General features: G+C 37.8%; 1 protein-coding gene across 2 annotated transcripts in view; it reads right to left on the bottom strand.

The window, feature by feature from the left end:
- Positions 1-13,253, bottom strand: part of LOC131230703 (uncharacterized) — a 29,626-nt gene extending 16,373 nt beyond the window's left edge. Inside the window, exons 1-3 of one of the 2 annotated variants that reach the window (XM_058226632.1) lie at positions 13,091-13,249; positions 9,631-9,743; positions 7,093-7,164 (exon numbers count right to left, since the gene is read on the bottom strand). In XM_058226632.1, the coding sequence (XP_058082615.1) occupies positions 7,093-7,164; positions 9,631-9,743; positions 13,091-13,169 (264 nt within the window). In that variant the 5' untranslated portion in view covers positions 13,170-13,249. Of the gene's footprint in view, positions 1-7,092; positions 7,165-9,630; positions 9,744-13,090 lie in introns of both variants that reach the window. The other variant, XM_058226633.1, reaches the window with a different exon arrangement.
- Positions 13,254-21,332: the final 8,079 nt, after the last annotated feature.

The raw sequence follows: 21,332 nt of genomic DNA, 5'->3' as shown, positions 1-21,332 counted from the left end.
TTTTGCAGGTGTACCATACACTAGCTTAGTTGCTGCAGGTATGTGTCACGCTAAGACGAGTGCTGACACTCCTCGAGCTCCGAGTTGTACGAACGACTCAAAGGAGATCAAAGTTACATGGGCTCCACAGTGATGTATTTATTATATCTACACTGTTCATCTATTTTTAAATATCATTTTAGAGCATTACCCAAAAAATGAATCGTATCCAAAGATCATCTGGACCACACCAAAAATAGCAGCGGAGATGATGATTTTCACCGTTAAACAATTCGTAGGCCCACCATAACATTTATTTTCCATCCAATCCGTTCATAAGGTCAAAAAGACCTGAATGAAGAGGAAAAACAAATTTCATATTGATCCAAAAGTTCTGTGATCCCAAAAAAGGTTTCAACGGTAGACGTTCAATCCCCCACTACTTTTTGCAGTGTGGTCCACTTGACAATTAGATTTGTATTATTTTTCGTGTCCAGCCTTAAGACGATCTCGTCAAATGAATGGACGGTTTAGATATAACACATTCATCACGAGTGGGGCCCAAAAAACTTTGACACGTGTGCTACACTTCACAATCTGAGTCCCGCCTAATTCGGGCCCTTAAAAAATTGTACACGAGACATATTAACTTAAAATTTACCAAATAAATTATGAACTGCAATTGCTAACTCACAATGCCAAAATCAAATTATTTGAATAGTTTTAATTGTTATTTTGTGGACTTTTATTTTTTAAAATAGGGCCTTTTGATTTTTTTCATGATTCACTATCCAATAAATGTCTACCAATACATAAGTGGGATAATGGCAATAAATTGCATGAATTTGAGGCTAATTTTGGGCATAGATTGGTCCTCCAAGTCAGCCCGAAATTGGCAACGCCATCAACCTGAATTTAATTTCATTTTTTTTAAAAACTATTGGGAGAAAGATATTAAATTGTTAAGTATATAAATTAGATATTTAGAAAATTAAATATATGAATTTTGTGGTCAAATTCAGGTTACTTGGTTCAAAAATTAATCAGACAGTCCGATACAACTTCTCACCAAAGAGTGGACCGTTACACCACCATAAACATGTTCCAATTTATAAATGAATGCATATTTGGAATGCTTAGAATATTCCAGATTTAATCCATATTTTTTCATTTTTTTGGCAAAAAAATAAAAAAATTGTGCCGTTACGCCCCCGTATCCGTATCGGTTTTGGAGGGCACTATTACGCCAACCGATACCAATACGGGATACCTTGGCTTAGGGAGTCACTAGTCAGAGAACAATCTATGTATGGAGCTGACTCGACTAGGAGGGATCCGACACTACAAAAGTTAGCCATGAGAATTCTTGGTCTTACATGTTCTTTGAGCAGTTGCGAGTGCAACTAGAGTACATTCAAGTCCAGTATAACCAAAAGTTGCGGGAAATTGCGAGAAAAGCCTGGGTTCTATAATCCTATCAACCGAGATGATTTGGAGGCAAATAGTGAGTGACTTGTGGAGACAGATGATCCAATCTTTGCTGGCGAGTCTCTTACATAGGCCCAAGTCGAAGGAGCCGCTTATAGATCGACACCTGTCAAAGGTTCTCAACAGCGCAAAAGAGGAGTTGGAGGGCGAGTAGTAACACGAGGCCTACTAGCAGTCAAGGACAACAAAATGACATTGAGATTGAAGAAGTACAAGAAAAATATGCTTGACCATTAAATATGGATGAACAACTTGTGCGGACAGATGATAAAGAAACAGAAGAATATGAAGCGTACATTGAAGAATGAGATAACTCTGACGATGATGGTGGTGGTGATGTGCCACAATGGGAGAGGAAACAATGTATATAGACTATAATAGATTAGTAGTTTGTACTTTGTAGATTTTGTTTATCAATAAAAGTATTAAAATTTTATTAATAACCTATTGAGTTTTTGTTAATTTTTAGTTTTTTACATCTTATGGTTTGGTTTAACTTAGTTATTAGTTATTATAGCTTAGATAGTTTAGTAATAGTACACAAATTAGTTTGAAAATCGAAAAGGAAAAACAAAACCAAATTAGAGTAGCTAAGTCTTTATGGAAAAAAATAGTTTTTTTCCCATTTTTTCGATTCTTTTCATTTTTTAATAAAAAATGTTGTGCAATTGCTTATGATGTTGTGCAATTGCTTATGCGATCACATAAGCAATCACACAGGGTTGGTCGCATACAATCGCTTAGACAATTTGACAACATTGGACTAGCACTAAGTAACTATAAGTGATTAGAAAGTAGTCTCTCTCTCTCTCTCTCTCTCTCTCTCTCTCTCTCTCTCTCTCTCTCTCTCTCTCTCTCTTCTATTAAACATTTAGACTTGAGAACTTAGAACTTTGAAGTAGACTAGAGTTAGAATCTCTAATATACTCTTTATCTCTCATCAAGTGATCATGTTATCTACCGAATCCTCTTCTTTGAAACCGAAATCTAATGACTCTTTTTCTTCCGAATGCCCAGATTTCTGCAGTGTAACAACAGTGGAAGAAAATGTGTGGAATGGACTCTGCATCATTATTGCACAGAAAGCAAACGTTAGGACGGATCATCTCACGCTTTTGCAGTTATCTATTGTGAGTACTCTCCCCCTGCCTAAAAGCCAAATAAAAGTTCCAACCTTTGGGGGGGCTTGATAGTGCCAGAAGAAGGAAGTACACAGCTTGATTCAAAGAAGAGCCAATGTAGAAAGACTTGGTTGTGAAAACCCCAAAAGAAGAGAACAACCAGGAGAGGTTGTCATTTGACTCAAGAGAAAGCTAAATCCCTTAGAGGAGAATATCTTTGATTCTGATGTTGTAAGGGCTCTTCTACATGGAGGGCACCAATCTCCTGTTCCAACAGGAGAGAAATAATCATTCCATGAAGGAAAATGTTTTGTGGTGATCCCAGCTAGGTCGGAATAGACAACAACAAGGGGTCTATCTAAAATCCATTTATCCCACCATAATTTTATCCTCTTACCATTATCCATGCTAAAAGTAGCACCTTCAAGAAAGGGCACCTTAATGTTGTAATGGCTCTCTAGATGTTGGAGGCTTTATAAAGGGAGGTGGATTTAGTGAACCAACCACCCTCGTCGACACCATATTTAGCAGCCAAGGACTCCCTCCACCTATTGTTGATCTCCTTTCCAAAGCACTAAAGCCATATCCCCAAAGTGTTGAGTTAACATTAGACAGGCAGGGTCTTAATAACAACACCTCCCTTAGTATAGGGTTTACAGACTTCCAACAAACTAAGAAGGCGAAATTTGTGATGGGGGAGTTGTTTATATGTCTCCATCAATTTTCTAAGGAAATAGCTTCAATGGTAGACCTTCCTGCAATGAACAAACAAATTGATTGTTTGATACATTCATCTCATGCCTTAATCATTGCTCAAATACTCTCTCCCAAGGTTTCATAGTATGTAATGCAGGGGCATTTTCACACCGGGCTCAAGTGGGATTGCTTGTGGGGTGCATGGGCACACTCGAGGTGGGTGCGGCCCACGGAGGAGATCTCTTGTTCGAGACTACTCACCGGAGGTAATTAATTTGCATTTCACACTAGGCTTGAGTGGGGTAGCCTGTGGGATGCAGGGACACACTCGGGGTGGGTGGCCCATGTGATTTAGGGCCCACGAAGGGGGTTCAGCCGAGGTCCTAACACATGCAATGTGGGGCCTGGGCTATGAGATAAAGGGATTAATTCGCCATACTCTAACAGTTCGAGCTTTTAGAGCAAGTGGTTAATTGTCCTGCATCAGTATGGTTCATGAGCTTAATCACGAGATAATCAATATATCAATGTATATCTATAAATATGTATATATTAATATCTATTATATAATGAATGTAAATATCAATATCTATTATATATTTTTTTTAAGTGTGCCTAGAAACTCCAAGGGTGCGCTTGGGCGTTTCGGGCACTCCAAGGGCAAGTACAATCAGGGTGGGCCTAGCGACTTTAACTACATCGCAGTGAAAACCAATCCAAACCTATCTCTAATAAATCCCTTCTCATAAGAAGAGAGTCTCAAGCCCTAATAAATTCCCTCACAATGAGAGCAAAAAGTTAAACAGCCATCCAAATAAACCCTAATAAATCCCCTCTCATTAAGAAGAGATAGTCTTGAACCCTAATAAATCCCCTCACGTTGAGAGGAGAGTGTTGAAACCTAATAAATTCCCTCCTATTGAGAAGGCAGTATCAACAAAGAGAAGTAACATTTATTAATTTCTATTAATATATGAAATATCAATAGTAAACTTAACCAAGCATCCGATTGGGTACGAACCCTACCCATTTTTAAAATAGATCTCTACAGGCGGATTTGGTAACGACCCATTTTTTTTAAGGATGACAAAATTTATTAAAATGCATGCGAAGGCAAAACCTTAGGTAGGGAATGAATGCAAAGAAGAGAAAATAAAAATACAACCCTTAAGGGCTTCTACCTTTCTACGGTAGAAGCCCACCAAAAAACAAGCGATTTGACCCTCGAAACCGCACTCTCCAATGGATCACACTTGTTGCAAAAGCACCATTGTATGCTCTCCCCAAATCACCCAATGGCTCGCCATAATAGCTATCTGCCAAAGAACTTTCCCAACCTTCCCAAACCCTCCTCCATACCAATCTATGAGGGAGTAGAAAAGGGTAACAACTAACAACCCAATTTTTAAACAAGATTGGAAAAAAAATTTTAAAAAAAATAAAAGCAGATCTTAACCTGTTTAAATTGGGATAGGTATCTTGGGTACCCATGGATCTGGATACTAGTTGACAAACCTACCAAATACTTCTAAGAAAATTTTCTAGCCTTGGAACCAAAACCGTCATTCCTCCTTATCCGACTTGTGTCTAGAAGCTCAACTCAACACTTTACACAGGCTACCAATATGGTCCCAATCCACACCACAAAAGAATATGCATCATCAGCAAATTGATGATGAGAAATGCTGAAACTTAGCATTTTAAACCAGAAATACCTTAATGAGCCCCTCCTCCAGAGCCCCATATATCATTCTGCTTCACGCTTCCACAATGACAATAAAAAGAAATAGGGAAAATGCATGCCCCTGACTTAGGCCCTGATTCCCATGAATAAACCTATGGGAAAACCAACGTCAAACTACCATACTCCGTTATCCCACCCCTCCACCTTACCCCTAAACCATTTCTCCTTGCATCACTTAAAAAATAAATAAATAAATCCAATCTGCATGGTCATAAGCTTTTTCCATGTCAAGTTCACGAATAATATCAGGCTTCCCCTCCAATTTAAAAACGGCACAGTAGTAACTAGAGCCTCATCTAATATTTCTCCTCCATGACTAAAAGCTCCTGGCGAACCTTCTTGAGCTACTGAAACTGTCATTAGCATCTAACCACTACTAATAGAACTTGAACTTAAGTGGTCCAAATTTTTCACCCCTTCGGCACTAACGTGATAAACGATGGATCAATTGGATAATTTTCCTCCATTAAAATTACCGTTATGAACTAGAGAACATCTCTTTCAAATCCTCTCAAAAAAGTTTGAAAATTGCAATTGGAAGCACATCCAGCCTAATCCTTATCCTTCTTAATATATGAGATTCCTGACTTTCCTCTTCCTGCAATCGGATTGTGTAACAATAAACCTCTTATACTGATATTTGGTTAAACCACATGTTACTGAACTTTCGCCTAAGTCTAATCCAATCCTCCACCAAGGAGATCAGTATAGAATGCAACTTAATATAAAGTTATAGAGGCAAGGCCTTGGTTAAATCAAGGACCAAGAGATTTTGCAAAGCAATTTGTTCATTAACTTGGCGCTATTATTCAGAAGGATGAAAAGATCAAAGGAGATGTTTCGAATTGAAATAGAGCTTGGTGGATGAAATGGAAACGTGCCTCTAGAGGGTTGTGTCATCATCATGTGCTTAAAAACCATAGGAAATTTTTAAAAGACAACTATTCAACCTACTATGCTAAAAAAAATTCAAAATTTTCCATGCTTTTATTCAACATACTATGCTATGGGGCGCAGTATTGGGCAATTAGAAGGCAACATGAGCAATGATTGAGTGCTACAAAGATGAGGACAATGAGATGGATGTGTAGGAAAACTAGTAATGATGGAGTTAAGAATAAGGCCATCTGAAGCAACATGGGAGTCATCACAAGGAGAGATAAAGTGATGAAGAGCACATTGAGATGGTTCGATCATGTGCAACGAAGATTGGAGAAGGTTCTGTGAAGACAGGTTCTATGATAAAATTCAGTCCAAATTGAGCTACAAGAGAATCGCACAGAACAAATATTGCTACAAAAAGGTATCTTCCACCATGCAAGTCCTTTCGCAACAAAATTACGTTCCAGCAAAACAACTATCCTATATGTAAAAGATATCCAAAATCCCTATCAGCATCAACTTAATTTTAGACATGACAACCAAAACAATCTCATTGTTGTTACAAGTTTACAACTCGAAAATTTTACTAGAGTCATTTGCATCAATATTAGAGAATGAAAAGGCAGTTTGAAATTGCATTTCTTAGCAAACTAACAATAAAATATTATCATGAATGTGAGCATAGATTTAATGATAAGCATCAAAATTGGACACGGATTGCGTCCTACCCCAGCTTGTCTCTGGTCACAAACGGGCAGTTCAGTGGGTGGGCCCACTGTGATGTATCTGTTTACCGTGTCGTCCATCCCTTTTCTCATATCATTTTTAAGGTATGAGCACAAAAATGAGGCAGATCCAACGCTCAAGTGGACCACACCAAATAATAAGCTTGCATTGCATTAAATGCATTAGGCATTAAATGCAAGTTGCTTATTATTTGGTGTGGTCCACTTGCGCGTTGGATCTGCCTCGTTTTTGTGCACATACCTTAAAATAATCTGAGAAAAGGGATGGACGGTGTGGATAAACAGATACATCACGGTGGGCCCGCCCATAGAATTGCTCGTTCATGGCTAGAGATAGGCGGGGTAGGACACAATCCGCGCCCATCGAAATCATATGAAAACAAGCAAAAGGCCATCAAATATGAACCAATATCTTAAGTAGCAAGAAAAGACGTACATCAACATTAAATACGACAATTTCCCCAGCACGAATAGGATCCTTGCTCATATGCAAGAACAATATATCACCCTGCAACACAACCAATGTTACAATATACATGAAAGATGCGATAACATTAATAAAAGAAATCAAAATAATATAATTCAAGTGCCAGTACATACACCAAAATGCCTTAATTTTTCAAGAGGTACTTGAACTAGGATTGATACCTACCTACTATTCAAAACCCATGAACGGACTCCAAAAGCTTTCAACAAAGAGTTATTTCATAAATAGAATGATTTTTATCCCTTCAAAATTATGATTATTTAGGCCAAAGGACATGTTTCTACAGATTTTAGACATTCAATCCACTCATTCAATAAATGGGTGGAATGACAAAAAATTCCTTAGAAATATCTGTAGGTATAAATATTGAAGCTAAAAATCATTACCGAAAAATTTATTGTTTTTGTACAAATGATTAGGTGAAACTATTTGAGATCTAGCACTTGTAACATTAGGTAAACAGCTTGCATATAAACCCCAAAGATCATGACATTGACAGTTAAAATCACAGCTCATCTAGACAAGTTGATTCTTAATGCTAGCATACCATTCTCACTAGCACACGGCATGCCAGAGAGTCACCAGTTGACATGCAGCGGAGAAATTTGACCAAAGAAAATCTAATTTTATGTACATAAGAAAAAGTCTATGTGAAAACTAAGAAACATAAAAACAATAGTAATTTGGGTTTGTGCTACCATTCTCACTAGAACGCATATGCTAGAGAGTCACCAGTCAACATGGGACAGACAAATTTGACCACAGAAAATCTAATCTTATGTACAAAGGAAAGAGTTAATGTGAAAACAAAGAAACATAAAAACAATACTACCTTGGGTTCATTGTAGACAGGATGTGTTTCAACATTGAGATATTAGGTTTGAGTCTCACTTATGTAATAGAAAAACAATAGTACTACAGAACCAATTAACTAAACATGCAGGCTTGATATAAAACACGATACAATCATCTTACCTGTCTTAAGTCTTAAACTTCAAATAGACCATCTACCTTACACCATAAATTAGAAAGCGATATCTTCACCCATCCATGGTTGTGTGATGCAATTTGGCATTTGGAATGGTGATAGCAAGAGAAGTCCCAACTCATTCTTTGTCTTGGAAAGAGAGGAATGAGTTTTCTTGTTTTCTTTTTGACCAAAAAAAAAAAGATGGTGATTTACACCTAGGTCACAGGATGCTGCCTAAAACCTTGATCACCTAGCTAGACCCATGTATCCTGAGCAGCTTTAGCCTAGCAATCACCTAGGCAATGGGTTTAAGCAAATAGGCAAAATGCCTTACTATGCTATTACAGATTATTCAATATGGCATCTAACAAATCACACACGAATTGAGGAAAAATGTTTTGGAAAATTTTGTAACCAAATTGGTTGTAGAGATCACTTTCCAAAAAATGCATACCCTCTTTTGCAGAAGCAATACAAAACAAAATAGATTCGAAAGGCCGGAATATGCATTTCTTGGAATAAATGAACTTTTTTAGAACATTAATAGAATAAACAAAAGCAATTTCTACTTCCAAAAAAAAAAAAAAAAACACTTAGTTTTTTTTAACAAAAAAGACGTGTGCACACACACACAAGCAATTTCCATTTCAAGAAAAACCTATTCTTTTATTAACAAGACGCATGCACACACGCGCGATTTTCTTTTCATGGTAGTAAGGGTGGGGATGTGATTCTCTCCTCCTTTTTTTTCTTTTTTTAAGGAGAAGGGTTGGGATGTGATGTAGGCCTAAGGCCCACCGCATGCTGATGCAGCTGCCATTTTTCAAAGAATATAATAGCAAATTTTGGGAAATTTTTATACCCAAAATGGTTTTGGATGATGACTTTCTAAATCTCCACATGCTATTCTTAGGCCCATTCTCAGATTATTTTGGGGGCTGATTGTTTCATCCAAACATGATGCTTTTAGGCTATTAGATATAGTTGGTGCTACTCAGTAGCATATTATGGATAGATTTGATTCATCCAGGACCAATCTAAGAGTTGGACCGATCTAGGACTGATTAAAGAAAGAAAATTAATGGTTGGATAAATTATTTTGCAGTGGTGAGAGAGCCTCCTCTGCACTAGTACACAAGGGATGATAACCAGATCAATTCCAATTTGCAAGTTATAAAACATTGTATTTAGAAGTTCCCTAACTCTGCAAAACACATTAAACAAGAATTTCTTTTTAATGAAATTCTTGTTTGTTGCCTTCAAAAAAAAACAAAAAAAAACAAAAAAAAAAAAAAAAAAAAACATTGCATGTAGAAGTTCCCTAACTCTGCAATAAACAAGAAAGAGAACTATATAAATTGCTTGCAACATTTCTTGAAATGAAAATAAGTATAACAATTACAAATTTAAAGTTTCAAAGAAACAGTTTTTAATAAGGAACTAAAGGTGAACAGCAAAATGCAGTCAAATTGCTTGATCTGAAACCATCTACAAGCTCATTCAATAAATGGGCTCACCCTCTTAAAGCCAGGTTCCATGCTTCCAGAAAGAACAACGACGACAGGTGATTCACTCCCAGTTATACACATTAATCCCTTCCATATTATCAGTGCCGATGTGACGATCATGCCTGCAACATATTATGACAGAGAAATTTCCACATGTAAAACTGATCAATTAAACAATAGAATAGCAAAGGTTCATTATTCATCAAAACAAAAAACTTGCTTGGAGAAACAATGCTGTTTATAGAGAATTCCATAAAAGACACAAAAATGAACATATCAAATTAAGAATGCGAAGGGGGAAAAAAAAAAAAAAAAGAGTTAAACCATGGTATCACAGTATAAGAAAATGAAAATGTCAAGCTGCCCATTTGAATTTGTGCATATCAGTGTTGTCAAATGGCATAAGCAATCCCATGCGGCCTGAGGGGGCTGCACGCATATGCAATCGCATAATCGCATACACGATCACGCAGCCCCTAAAACTTTTTTTTTCTTTTGAAAAAAAAAGGAAAATTGGGGAAAAAAATATTTTATATACATATATATATGAAAAGATATGTAAAAATACTACAAGTGCAGGGAATTTTTTTTATATAGTTTTAATACTGATTTCATTAAAATTTTGTTCTATTAGACTATTAGACTACAAGTCAACTAACAGGTATTCAAATGAATGCATATATAATGTGGAAAAAAAAAAAACAGCATGGAAATTTAAGAGTAAGAGATTTAAGAGGGAACAGAGAGTGAGAGAGAGAGAAAGAGAGAACGAGAGTATTACAGTGAGAAAGAGAGAGTAAGAGTTAGGAGACATTGAGAGAATGAGAGTATTAGAGCAAGAGGTAGAGAATAAGAGAGTACTAGAGTAAGGAAAATGGGGGTGGGAGTGCCTATTTATTGGCAGAAGGGGAGGGAGAGTGAAGCAAAAAAAAAAAAAAATTAGGCCCCTTCAGGACATTATGCATAATTGCATAGTGATGGCGTATGCGGTCACATACTTCGTTATGCAACCGCATAAAGTCCAATGGTCCAAAAACTGCATTGGCACATGTAGTCCATGCTCTCCAAATGGCATATGTAAACGCTTAAGCAATCGCATGTTACAACACTAGCACATATCCTAACGAGAATAATTGATAATAAGCATGGTATTGAAAAATGGTTACGTTACGGTAATGGCTTTGACAATTACACAATACGAGACCGTAACGCCCAACTCGGGAAAAAAAAGGGCCCATAACAGGCCTATAATGGGCTGTTATAGGCTGTAATGGGCTGGTACTTTTTTTTCTTAAAAAGATTTTGACCATTATAGGGACATAACAGCCATTGCATGGTGCATAATGGCTAATTACTTTGATCTTTTCTTTAAGGTTCGGGGATGGTGACAGCTGAAGAATTTCTTTCCAGCTAGACAAGAGCGGAGATGTGCATCTAAACTTTAGTTTCCCAACCATCCCCAGAAGGGGAGTGGATCCAGGGCCTTGGAAAATAATGTGCGGTACCAAGGTGCAAAAGGCAATATTTGGAACCCTTAAAAGAGCATAGGCCGGCCGCCATTATTCGCTGGAAGGATTCTTTATAACCAAGCTTAGTGGTCTAAGCGAGGGAGTCTATCAAGGCTATTCATGTTAGATCACTAAACAAGGAGTTTGCAGTTCCTGGAGTATTAGTGCCCTTCTACAATGTTTGACTGGGACCATGTTGGGAGGGCATGCCCTTTTGTGGATTCATCAAGTGATAGCACTAATAGAATCGGCCAACTTTTAGGAGAATGACAATATAGGCAAGCAAGAGAGCTTGGACTTTGTTGAGAATTGGGGAACTTACACCCACCTCTTAATATAGGCACAATAGGTTTGGTTCTCCTTTTTTCAGGTTTTATTTAATAGTTAAAAACATTAGTTGTGTTAACTGCCACAAAATTCGGAAGCAGATTGTATGGTGTGCCACACACTACCGACCTCGGTGGCGTGTTGACGTCACCAAGTTCTATAGGTCCCACCATGATGTATGTGTTACATCCACACCATCCATCCATTTGATGAGATCACTTTATGGCATGCACCCAAAACTGAGGCAAATCCAAAGCTCAAGTGGACCCCACCATAGAAAGCAGTGGGGACAATGGTGCCCACCATTGTAACCTTCCTAGGGATCACCATGATTTTTATTTGCCATTTAACCTATTCATAAAGTCACACAAACCTGGATGAAAGGAAAAAAAAAAAACATATATCAACTTCATCCAAAACTTGTGGCTCCCTATAAGTTTTCAACAGTGGGCATCATTGTCCCCACTGCGTTTTGTTGTGTGGTTGATGCAGGACAACTAGCCACTTACTATAAAAGCTCAAATTGATAGAGCGTAGCGAATCAATCCCCTTATCGCATAACCCAAGCCCCACATCCCATGGGTTGGGTCCTCAGCCAAACCTCCCTCGTGGGCCCCACATCACATGGGTTCTGCATCACACAAGCCACCCGCCTCACATGGGTCGCCCACCCCGAGTGTGCACCCGCATCCCACAAGCCACCTCACTCGGCCTTGTGTGAAAATGCCCCTGTATTAGTGGTCCAGTTGAGCTTTGGATCTGCCTTATTTTTGGACTCATGTCCTAAAATAAACTCGTCAAATGGATGGATGGTTTGGATATAACACATAAAACATGGTGGGGACCACAGAACTTAGTGACATCAACACACCACCGTGGTCGGTAGTGTGTGGCACACCGTGCAATCCACTTCCAGAAAATTCCCCTATGTTGATGGTGGCAGATAATCGTGCAAGGTGTAGAGTTGGGCCTAACCACGTATCAGTAGTTGGGTCCCCCTAACATTTTATGCACTCAACTATCACTCAGCACTGGTATGCTTACTTAACCTTCGGAGTTTGCATGTAATGATTGATCATGGTCAATATCAGATGATTGGTGTCAATGCCAGTCTCTCTCGATGGCTATTTCCGAAAGCCCTGCTAAAAAAGGAAGACTCATGTCCGGTGAGAGCCAATCAAAAAACTTCTACCAATCTATTTAAAAGCCAACCCCAAATTGTTAGGAGAAAGCATAAGATGATGATATGAACTAAGCTAGCTCACTACATATGGTTTCCAAGAATCATACAGCAATTATAAATACCCAAATATCCAAATTATAATTTCCTCTGCTCCTGAAGTAACCATGAGAACAACGGAAAAAAAAAAAAAAAAAAAAAAGAAGCCATAAACTTCCCACGATCCCCACCGACTTCATTACTTAAAACAGTAGAGCAGTCATTCAAAAGAGCATTTCCTCCGCAGTAAGGAGAAAAATACAAGAATCCTTCCCATAACAGATAAAGAGACAGAAAAGAAGGAGCTATCATTCATGATCTGAGCATTATAAACTGAAAATAATTTTTTGAAGAAAAGAAAACAAATAAGAAAAGAGGATTTTAAATTGAAAAAGAAAAAGGAGTCATTGCATACCGAGGCTGACGGCTTGGGTTAGGACTTGTCGAATCTGTAGAGAGCGGATGGAGTCCATGGTTTCGCCGATCCACCCCATCTCTCTCTCGCTCTCTCTCTCTCGGTCTCTCACGGTGGAATCTGAAAGGGATTTCTACCCACGGCGCGCAGTGGGTACTACCCCCACATGACCTAAAGCTAGAGTGGCGCGGATTGGATACTGATAAGGTCAGTAGCCAAATCCCTACTGAAGCGACGTCACCAAGCTTTGTGGACCCCACCATGATGTGTGTGTTGTATCCATACCGTCCAACCATTTGTAGAGATCGTTTTATGCCATTATAAAGAGAATGAGATATATCTAAATTTCAAGTGGACCCCTACAAAAAACCGTGGGAGCAGTCATAGCCACCGTTGAAACATTTATTAGGCCCACCGTGATGTATTTTTGAGACCCAACGTATTCATAAGTTAACAAAGAGATAGAGGAAGTGAAACTAAAAATATCACCTTGATAGAAAGCTACTGTAGCCCTGAGAAGTTTTGAACGGTGGATGTCTCTATCCCCACTATCTCCTACGGTGGAGTCCACGTGATGTTTATATCTATCTACTTCTCTTCGTAATTCCATAATACGATCTCTAATAATGATAACGATCTCTACAAATGGTTGAACGGCACGGATGCAACACATGCATCACGGTGAGTCTACAAAGCCCTAGTGAGGTCACTTCAGCATGGATTTGACAACTGACCTTGTGAGTATCCAATCCGCAACCTAGAGGGCGCGGACTTTCCGCTGAACGTGGGGGGGGGGGGGGGCACTGTGATGTTTGTGAGAAATCTGATCCGTCTATGTCTTGTGAGTTCATTTTAGAATACGGAAGAAAAAATGAACCTGAACAAATTCTAAAGTGGGCCGAAAATGCGAGAATTAAACGTGTACAGTTGAAATATTTGTGGGCCACATAAATTTTGAATCATTATTATATTTATGTTTTCAGTTCATCCTAATAAGAACGACGATATGGATGGCATGTAAACAGATTCAATAATTCTTGGATCTGTTTACTTTTGGTCTTGTATTCTAAAATGAGCTCATAAAACGGAAGAAAGGATTGGATTTCTCACAAGCATCAGCGCAGTCGTACTTTTATTTCCTGCGCGCGCATGAATTTCCTGCAAAAGGCTTTGGCAGGAAATCCACATCCCTAGCCAAAAGAAGAGGGTCCTGTCAGGGGATCTGTGGGACCCACCCTGATATATTTGTGTTATCGAACCTGTCCGTCCATTTTGAAAGACCGATTTAGGGCATCAAAATGAGGAATGAAGCAGATTTAAGGCTTGAGTGGACCACACCACAATGGCTACAATGACCCACCATTGAAACCTTCCTAGGCCCACCATGATGTTTATTTGGCATCCACCCCGTCCATAAGGTCACATAGGAAACGGATTGGCTACTCCCCCTGCCACCCGCCCCTTGGCCGGTGGTCGGTGCTCTGGGGGCCTCAACATGATATTTGTGTTTCATCCATTCCATTCATCCATTTTTACTGATCATTTTAGGGTCCGTTCCAAAAAAATGAGAGGGATGTAAATCTCAAGTGGACCTCACCACGAGAAAACAATATTGATTGGATATCCACAATTAAAATTCTCCTAAGGCCCATTGTACTATTTATTTGACATATAATCTGTTGATTAGGTCATACCGGCCCAGGTTAAGGGAAAAAACAAAAATCAGCTTGATCCAAAACTTTTATGGCCCCCAGAAGGTTTCTAATGGTCAACGCTCATTCAACACTATTTCCTATAATATGGTCCACTTGAGATTTGGATATACCTTATTTTTGGTCTCATACCATAAAATGATATGGAAAAATATATGAACGACATGTATAAAACACATACATCATGGTGGGGCCCAAAGACCACTAACCACCAGCCATTGGCTGGCGGCAGGGGAGTAGCCAATCCATTTCCGATGACATGAACGAAGGGAAATCATAAATATGAGCTTGATCCAAAACTTCCATGGCCCACGGGAGTTTTCAACGGTTGGCTTTAAATCCTCGTTGCTTCGCGAGGGGCACGGATTTCATTAGAAAGCCTTTCGCACGAAGTCATGCAAGGTGGGGCTACCATGATGTTTTTTAGAAATCCACCCCCTCCATCCGTTTTATGAGATTATTTTACGACGTGCAACAAAAAAAGAGGTGTATCAAACACTTAAGTCGGCCATAGAAGGGGAAACAGTGGGCATTCAATGAGCACCGAGCATTTATGTGGCCATAAAAGTTTGGTATCGTGCTGCACTTTTGGTGTTCCACTTAATCCCATTGGGAATGACCTTTTAAATGTCTTGGATAGCATATAAACATTAAGGTGGAGCCCATGAAGGTTTCAACGGTGGAGATTTCTTTCCCCAAATTCCCCTCTGGTGTGACACACTTGAGTGTTGTACCATCTCATTTTTGGTTGTACAAACTATAATGAGATCTCAAAAACGAACGGATGTAATGGATTTCTCACATATATTGCAGTGGGCCCCACCAAAGATACTTACGCAGGAACTTTGTGGGAAAGACTTTCCCAAGAAATCTACATCCCTTCATGAGGTGTGGTCCCGATGGGGAGCTATTAGCGTAGTGACTTACTACGGTTAGCATACTGTGTAAACTCCATGAGATCCACCATGATCTATGTATTTTATCTGATCCATCCATCCATTTTACTGGATAATTTTATGGGTTAAATATATATATATATATAGACATGTCCAGTGTTCAAATGGACCACACCACCGGAAACAGTTGAATTGAACATCTACCGTTGAAAATTTCTCAAGGGCCATTGAAGTTTTGGATCAAGATTATATTTTTTTCCTTCAGTGTAATTTTATGAACAAGTCAGATGACAAATAAACATCACTGTGTGGCCTATAAAGGTTTCAACGGTGGAAATCATTATCCCCACTGTTTACGGTCATATGATCCACTTGATCTTTGGATATTCTTCAATTTTGGATTCAACCCCTTTAATTATATGGAAAAATAGATGGACAGAGTGAACAAACCACATACATTCAGGGTGGACCTAACTAAGTTTACTCAATACGATGAGAGCATACTTATAACTCGATGGGCAATCCAATTTCGTCCGAATGTGCATTGGCCCAGCGAGACTCAGCCAGAGAATGTTCCATCAGGGCTCTATGGAGCCACCATGATATATATGTTTTATTAATGTCATCTCTCCTTTAACATGTCATCTCAAATGAGCCCATAAAGGAGGCACATGGAATGCTTTAATGGAAGAGGCACTGAGCATTTAATGCCTACCATTGAAAACTTAAAAGTGCAGAAGTTTTGAATGTGTTGTATTCTTTCTTCTTTCTTTTTTTTCATTTTTAAGAAATTTAATTATAAATGACACACATTATAACAAATAAAATATATAGTATGCTAAAGAAATTAAAAAATGCTTGAAGTGATTTTTATGGAATCAACGGTATGAGAAAATGAAGAGCAATGAAATAAATTCAAAAGCAAACAAAGCGATTGATTGTCATCCAAGAGGTTGACTGAGTGACTGAGTATAATACAGTCAAATCAGCGAAGAAGCCTATAATAGTTTATATAACAGGCAACAAGTTTAAAATAGAGTCTCAATAAGATCATATAATGCTAAAACGGCTATAGCAACCGTAAGATTATAAAAAGTATATAAAATGTCAATAATGTTGAAACGGTTGTAACAACAATTAAAACGTTGAAATAATTTGAATGATCAACTCAAGCCTATAAATAGCAAAATAATTCAACAAGAAAAATCGTCGCATACCAAACCAAATATAACTTTCAATTATCAGTCATTTACATTCATTAGTGTAATATTTACATTTTATATGCTATTTACATTCTCTGGTGTAATCCATATAAGCAATCAACTATTTGTTAACTTTAGTTGCAATTTGAGTCTATGCTCATACATTGGATTCAATTGAAATATCAAGCATAGTTCTTCATGCAAAAAAGTGTTTTGCAATTGTTTCACGACCGACGACTGTAAAGATTTTCCTTTACTATTGTTCTTTATCCATAACGAAAAGTCATTTTCGTATGGAAGACAAAAGTGTAACCCATTTTCAGATGATGAACCTTACCCTTTTGATTATCGTATGATCATTATTTAAAACATTATGCGAGTGGTTGAATAGGCATCCCATCTTATTCGATATTGGTCACATACTACGTATTTGCCTAAGCGCTTGAGTCATAGTTGTCTGGTTTGAATTGAGTTGCACATTCAATTATGGCACGCCCGCATTTACTACGTGGTTGAATTTGTGAACTAAAAGAACCAACAGTTTTTGACACACATGGTGATATAGATATCATAAGCCAGTATGAAAAGTAATGAAAAAACGAAATGGGCAACAAATCTTTTTAAGATAGAGATGGTTGAGCTGTGTGATATGTAGATGACGAATCAGCATACAACAAAGCAATTACGAGCTTAGGTCGAGCAGTCACGAATTCAAGCTGAGACTTTCAACAGATACATGGCCAACCAAGTCGGAAGCTTAAATATAGGTTTTTTAAAAGAACACCTACCACATTGCTGCAACATGTGCCTCAACCAATTATTGGTATTAGCTTTGTAGTAAATTTGTCGTCAATACCGCCAGCATCGTAGTTATATATTTTCACAACATAATATTCATCCGGCTCTAATTCAGAATATACGAAATGCTCCACTGTTCGTTGAGTTCAGGCGACCAGAGCAAGAAGTTAATAAATTTATCCCCTAAAGAAGGAACCAAAATATATCTTAGGGGTGGCCCTTTCACTTAGAATCCATCATATCATAGAAAGCAAAACTAGGTGGGCCCTAAACCACCTCCAATTGCCAAATCACTCAATTTGAATCATGACCAAATTATTCAAATGATTCAGGAAAAACCAAGCGAAGTTCGCAGTTGTATTACTATCTCGATCAACCATAAGCCCTATTCCAAATGGATTGACAGACAGTCTCCATTATTACAATCGATTTTGCCATTTTTTAATTAAAACGGGCGATTTTACCATTTTCCGATCAAGACGGTCAAATTCAACTAAGACAACGATTTTTTTTGTCTATCGATCAAGATACCCGAGTTTGACTTTGGTGGTAGATTTTTCCATTTTTAGACCAAGGTGGACGAATTTGCCTCTTTTTTTTTCTTAAGTTAAAACGGTTGAGTTTGACCAAAATTATCGAATTTACCATTTTTCGACCAAAACAGTTGAATTCGACTAAGAAAGGTGAATTTGTAGTGTTTTCGACCAAGATTGCCGAGTTCAGCCAAGTCGCCCAACTTTGATGTTTTTCAATTAAGATGGTCGAAATTGATGATTTTAAATGGGCGAGCAATCACGTTTACTACGCCAGACAACAAATTAACGTCGCATTTACCTTTTATCAAAGGCGAAACGATTTGAGGAAGCAAAGTTACATCCTATTTTTTCTCATTCTTAGGAAACCAAATATATAAATGACACATGTTATAGTAAGAGAAATATATAACATGCTAAAAATCTTCAAGGATGCTTTAAGTGCTTTTTACAAAATCAATGCTTTTTATACGATTAACAGCGTGACAAGATAGGAAGCGGTTGAAAGAAATTTAAAAGCAAACAAGGCGGCTGAGTGTCATATAGGGGGTCAATCGAGCGGTCGAGTAGAATAAAATCGAGTTAGCAATGAGGCCATAAGCAGTTACTAAAATAAGTGACAATTTTAGAAGGAAGTGTGCAGAAGATCGATAAAGTTAAAAATGATTATAGTAATCGTCATAATGTGGGAAAAATCCAAATGATCAACTCAAGACTATAAATAGCAAAATAATTTAGTAGGAAAAATCGCGTCATACCAAACCAAACCAAATATATCTTTCAATCATCTTTTTTTATTACCAGTTATTTACATTCCTTGGTGTAGTCTTTATTTTTTATATGTTATTCACATTCCATAGTGTAATTCGTAGCTGTAATTGACAAACTGTTAAACTTTAACTGTAATTCGAGTCTATGTGCATATACTGGATTCAATTCAAGCATAAAGCAGAGTTCTCCATCCATAAAAGTGTTTTGCAGACGTTTTTTGCGATCGATTGTAATAATTTCATTTCTATTGTTTTTCATATGTAATGAAAAGTCCTTTCGTATTGTTGTTTTTTTACTATAATGAAAAGTCATTTCATTTAGATGATGAAGGTGTGACCCATTTTATAAGGACAAACCCCACCACCTGACTATCGCCCGATCTTATTCGATCATGGCCACATACTACGTATTTGCCTATCTTGGCACTTGGGGTTGTATTTATTCGGTTTAAATTGAGTTGCACATTTAATTGTGGCCCGCATTTATCACATAACCAAGTCTGTAAATCGAAGAACCAACAGTAATAAGGTGATATTTAGGGCATGTTTGGTCCATGAGATTAAATGGTATGGGATTGTATTAGATAGGATTAACACTATTACTGCATGATGATTGCATGTCATAAATATAAAGTGTTTTAACGATGTTTGGGATAAATTTATTGACAGGAGAAAAACACTAAATTAAGCAAAATCTTGAAATTGAAATTAACAAACTAAATTCACAAGATATGTCAGTAACTTATACACATGTATAACTAGAATGTTATGTGTAAAGGGCGTATATGAATAGATGGCATGGATAAAACACATGCATCAATGTGGAGCCTACATTTGTAGTGAATTTCAAAAGCCATTGGAAATATTGTATAGGGCCAGAAGCAATTCTATCCAACTTAATTTCAAACCTTCTATCATCCTCAAATGCTTACTGAAATTTGTATAATATAAAATACAATTTCATCCCACTTAATCCCACGTATCAAACGTGCCTTTATGTTTTCCCTTCACCCAGGTCCGCCTGGCCTTTGAAGAGGTTGGATGGAAAATAAACATCACGATGGCCCATGAAGCTTTTCTTGTGGTGTGGTCCACTTAAGCCTTAGAATCGGTTAGCGTAGTTTTGATGGATCATTAGATCAAACGACGCGGGTGGATCCCTAATTGTTGGCCATTTTGATGTTTGAACCTTACATCCACGTGCGTCCATCTATTTTGAGACATCATTTTAGGACTCAATCCCAAAAAATAAAGCAGATCCAAATCTTATATAGACCACACCACAAAAAACAATGGCAATTGAATAGTCATCGTTAAAAACTTCCAGGGGCATCAAAATATTTATTTGAAATATTATATTTTAATAAGTTCACAAAGACTCAGATGAATGAACTACACAAATATCAGCTTTATCCAAAACTATAGGGGAAATATGAAGTTTTTACTTGTCGACCACCACTATTTCTCATGGTGTGGTCCACTTGACATTTTTACATGGTTTATTTTTTGTGTCATGTCTTAGAATGATATTTTTAAAATGGATAGATGGACGGCATGGATGCAAGGGACACATATATCAAGGTGGGCCCATAGTCAAGATCCACCCACCTCGGTGGATGGAGCTGCACCCCAATTCGCACGGAAGCGGATTGCGTAGTAACTCACCAAGCTTAGCGTACTAAGTAAACTCTATAAGGTTCACCATGATTTATGTATTTTATCATATAATTTTAGGGTTTGTTCAAAAAAATGAGGCATATCCAATGTTTAAATAGACCACATCACAAGAAATTATTGAATCAATGTCTACTGTTGAAAAATTCTTGGGGGCCACGGAGGTTTTGGATTAAACCTATATTTGTATTTTCCCTTCATCCATGTATTTATGATCTTATGAATGGTTGGATGAAAAATAAACATCATTGGAAGGCCTAAAAAGATTTCAACGGTGGAAATCATTATCCCCACTGTTTACGGTGGTATAATCTACTTGATCTTTGAACATGCTTCAATTTTGGGCTCAACCCCTTCAATTAGATGGAAAAACGTATAGACGGAGTGGATAGGCCATATACTGTCGAGGTGGGCCCAACTAAGTTTACTCAATACAATAAGAGTGTACCGTGTAACTCAATATGCAATCCAATTTCAATTTGCGCCTTTCTGTCAAGTCAAGAGTCCGGATCCTCTGTTTCCTGGAGTCGCTGACTGCAGCGTTTTCATTGGTCCAGCTCATGAGACTACCATGCAGGCAGCTTTTTATTATATTAAAAAAATAATAATAAAATCTCTCCTCTATTTCCTAACGGCGACAGCAGGTTCTCTCACGAT

The sequence above is a fragment of the Magnolia sinica genome, chromosome 17, assembly GCF_029962835.1.
Source record: "Magnolia sinica isolate HGM2019 chromosome 17, MsV1, whole genome shotgun sequence".
NCBI lineage: Eukaryota > Viridiplantae > Streptophyta > Magnoliopsida > Magnoliales > Magnoliaceae > Magnolia > Magnolia sinica.
Note: the sequence above shows the minus strand (reverse complement) of the source record. Positions and strands in the feature narration are given on the sequence as shown.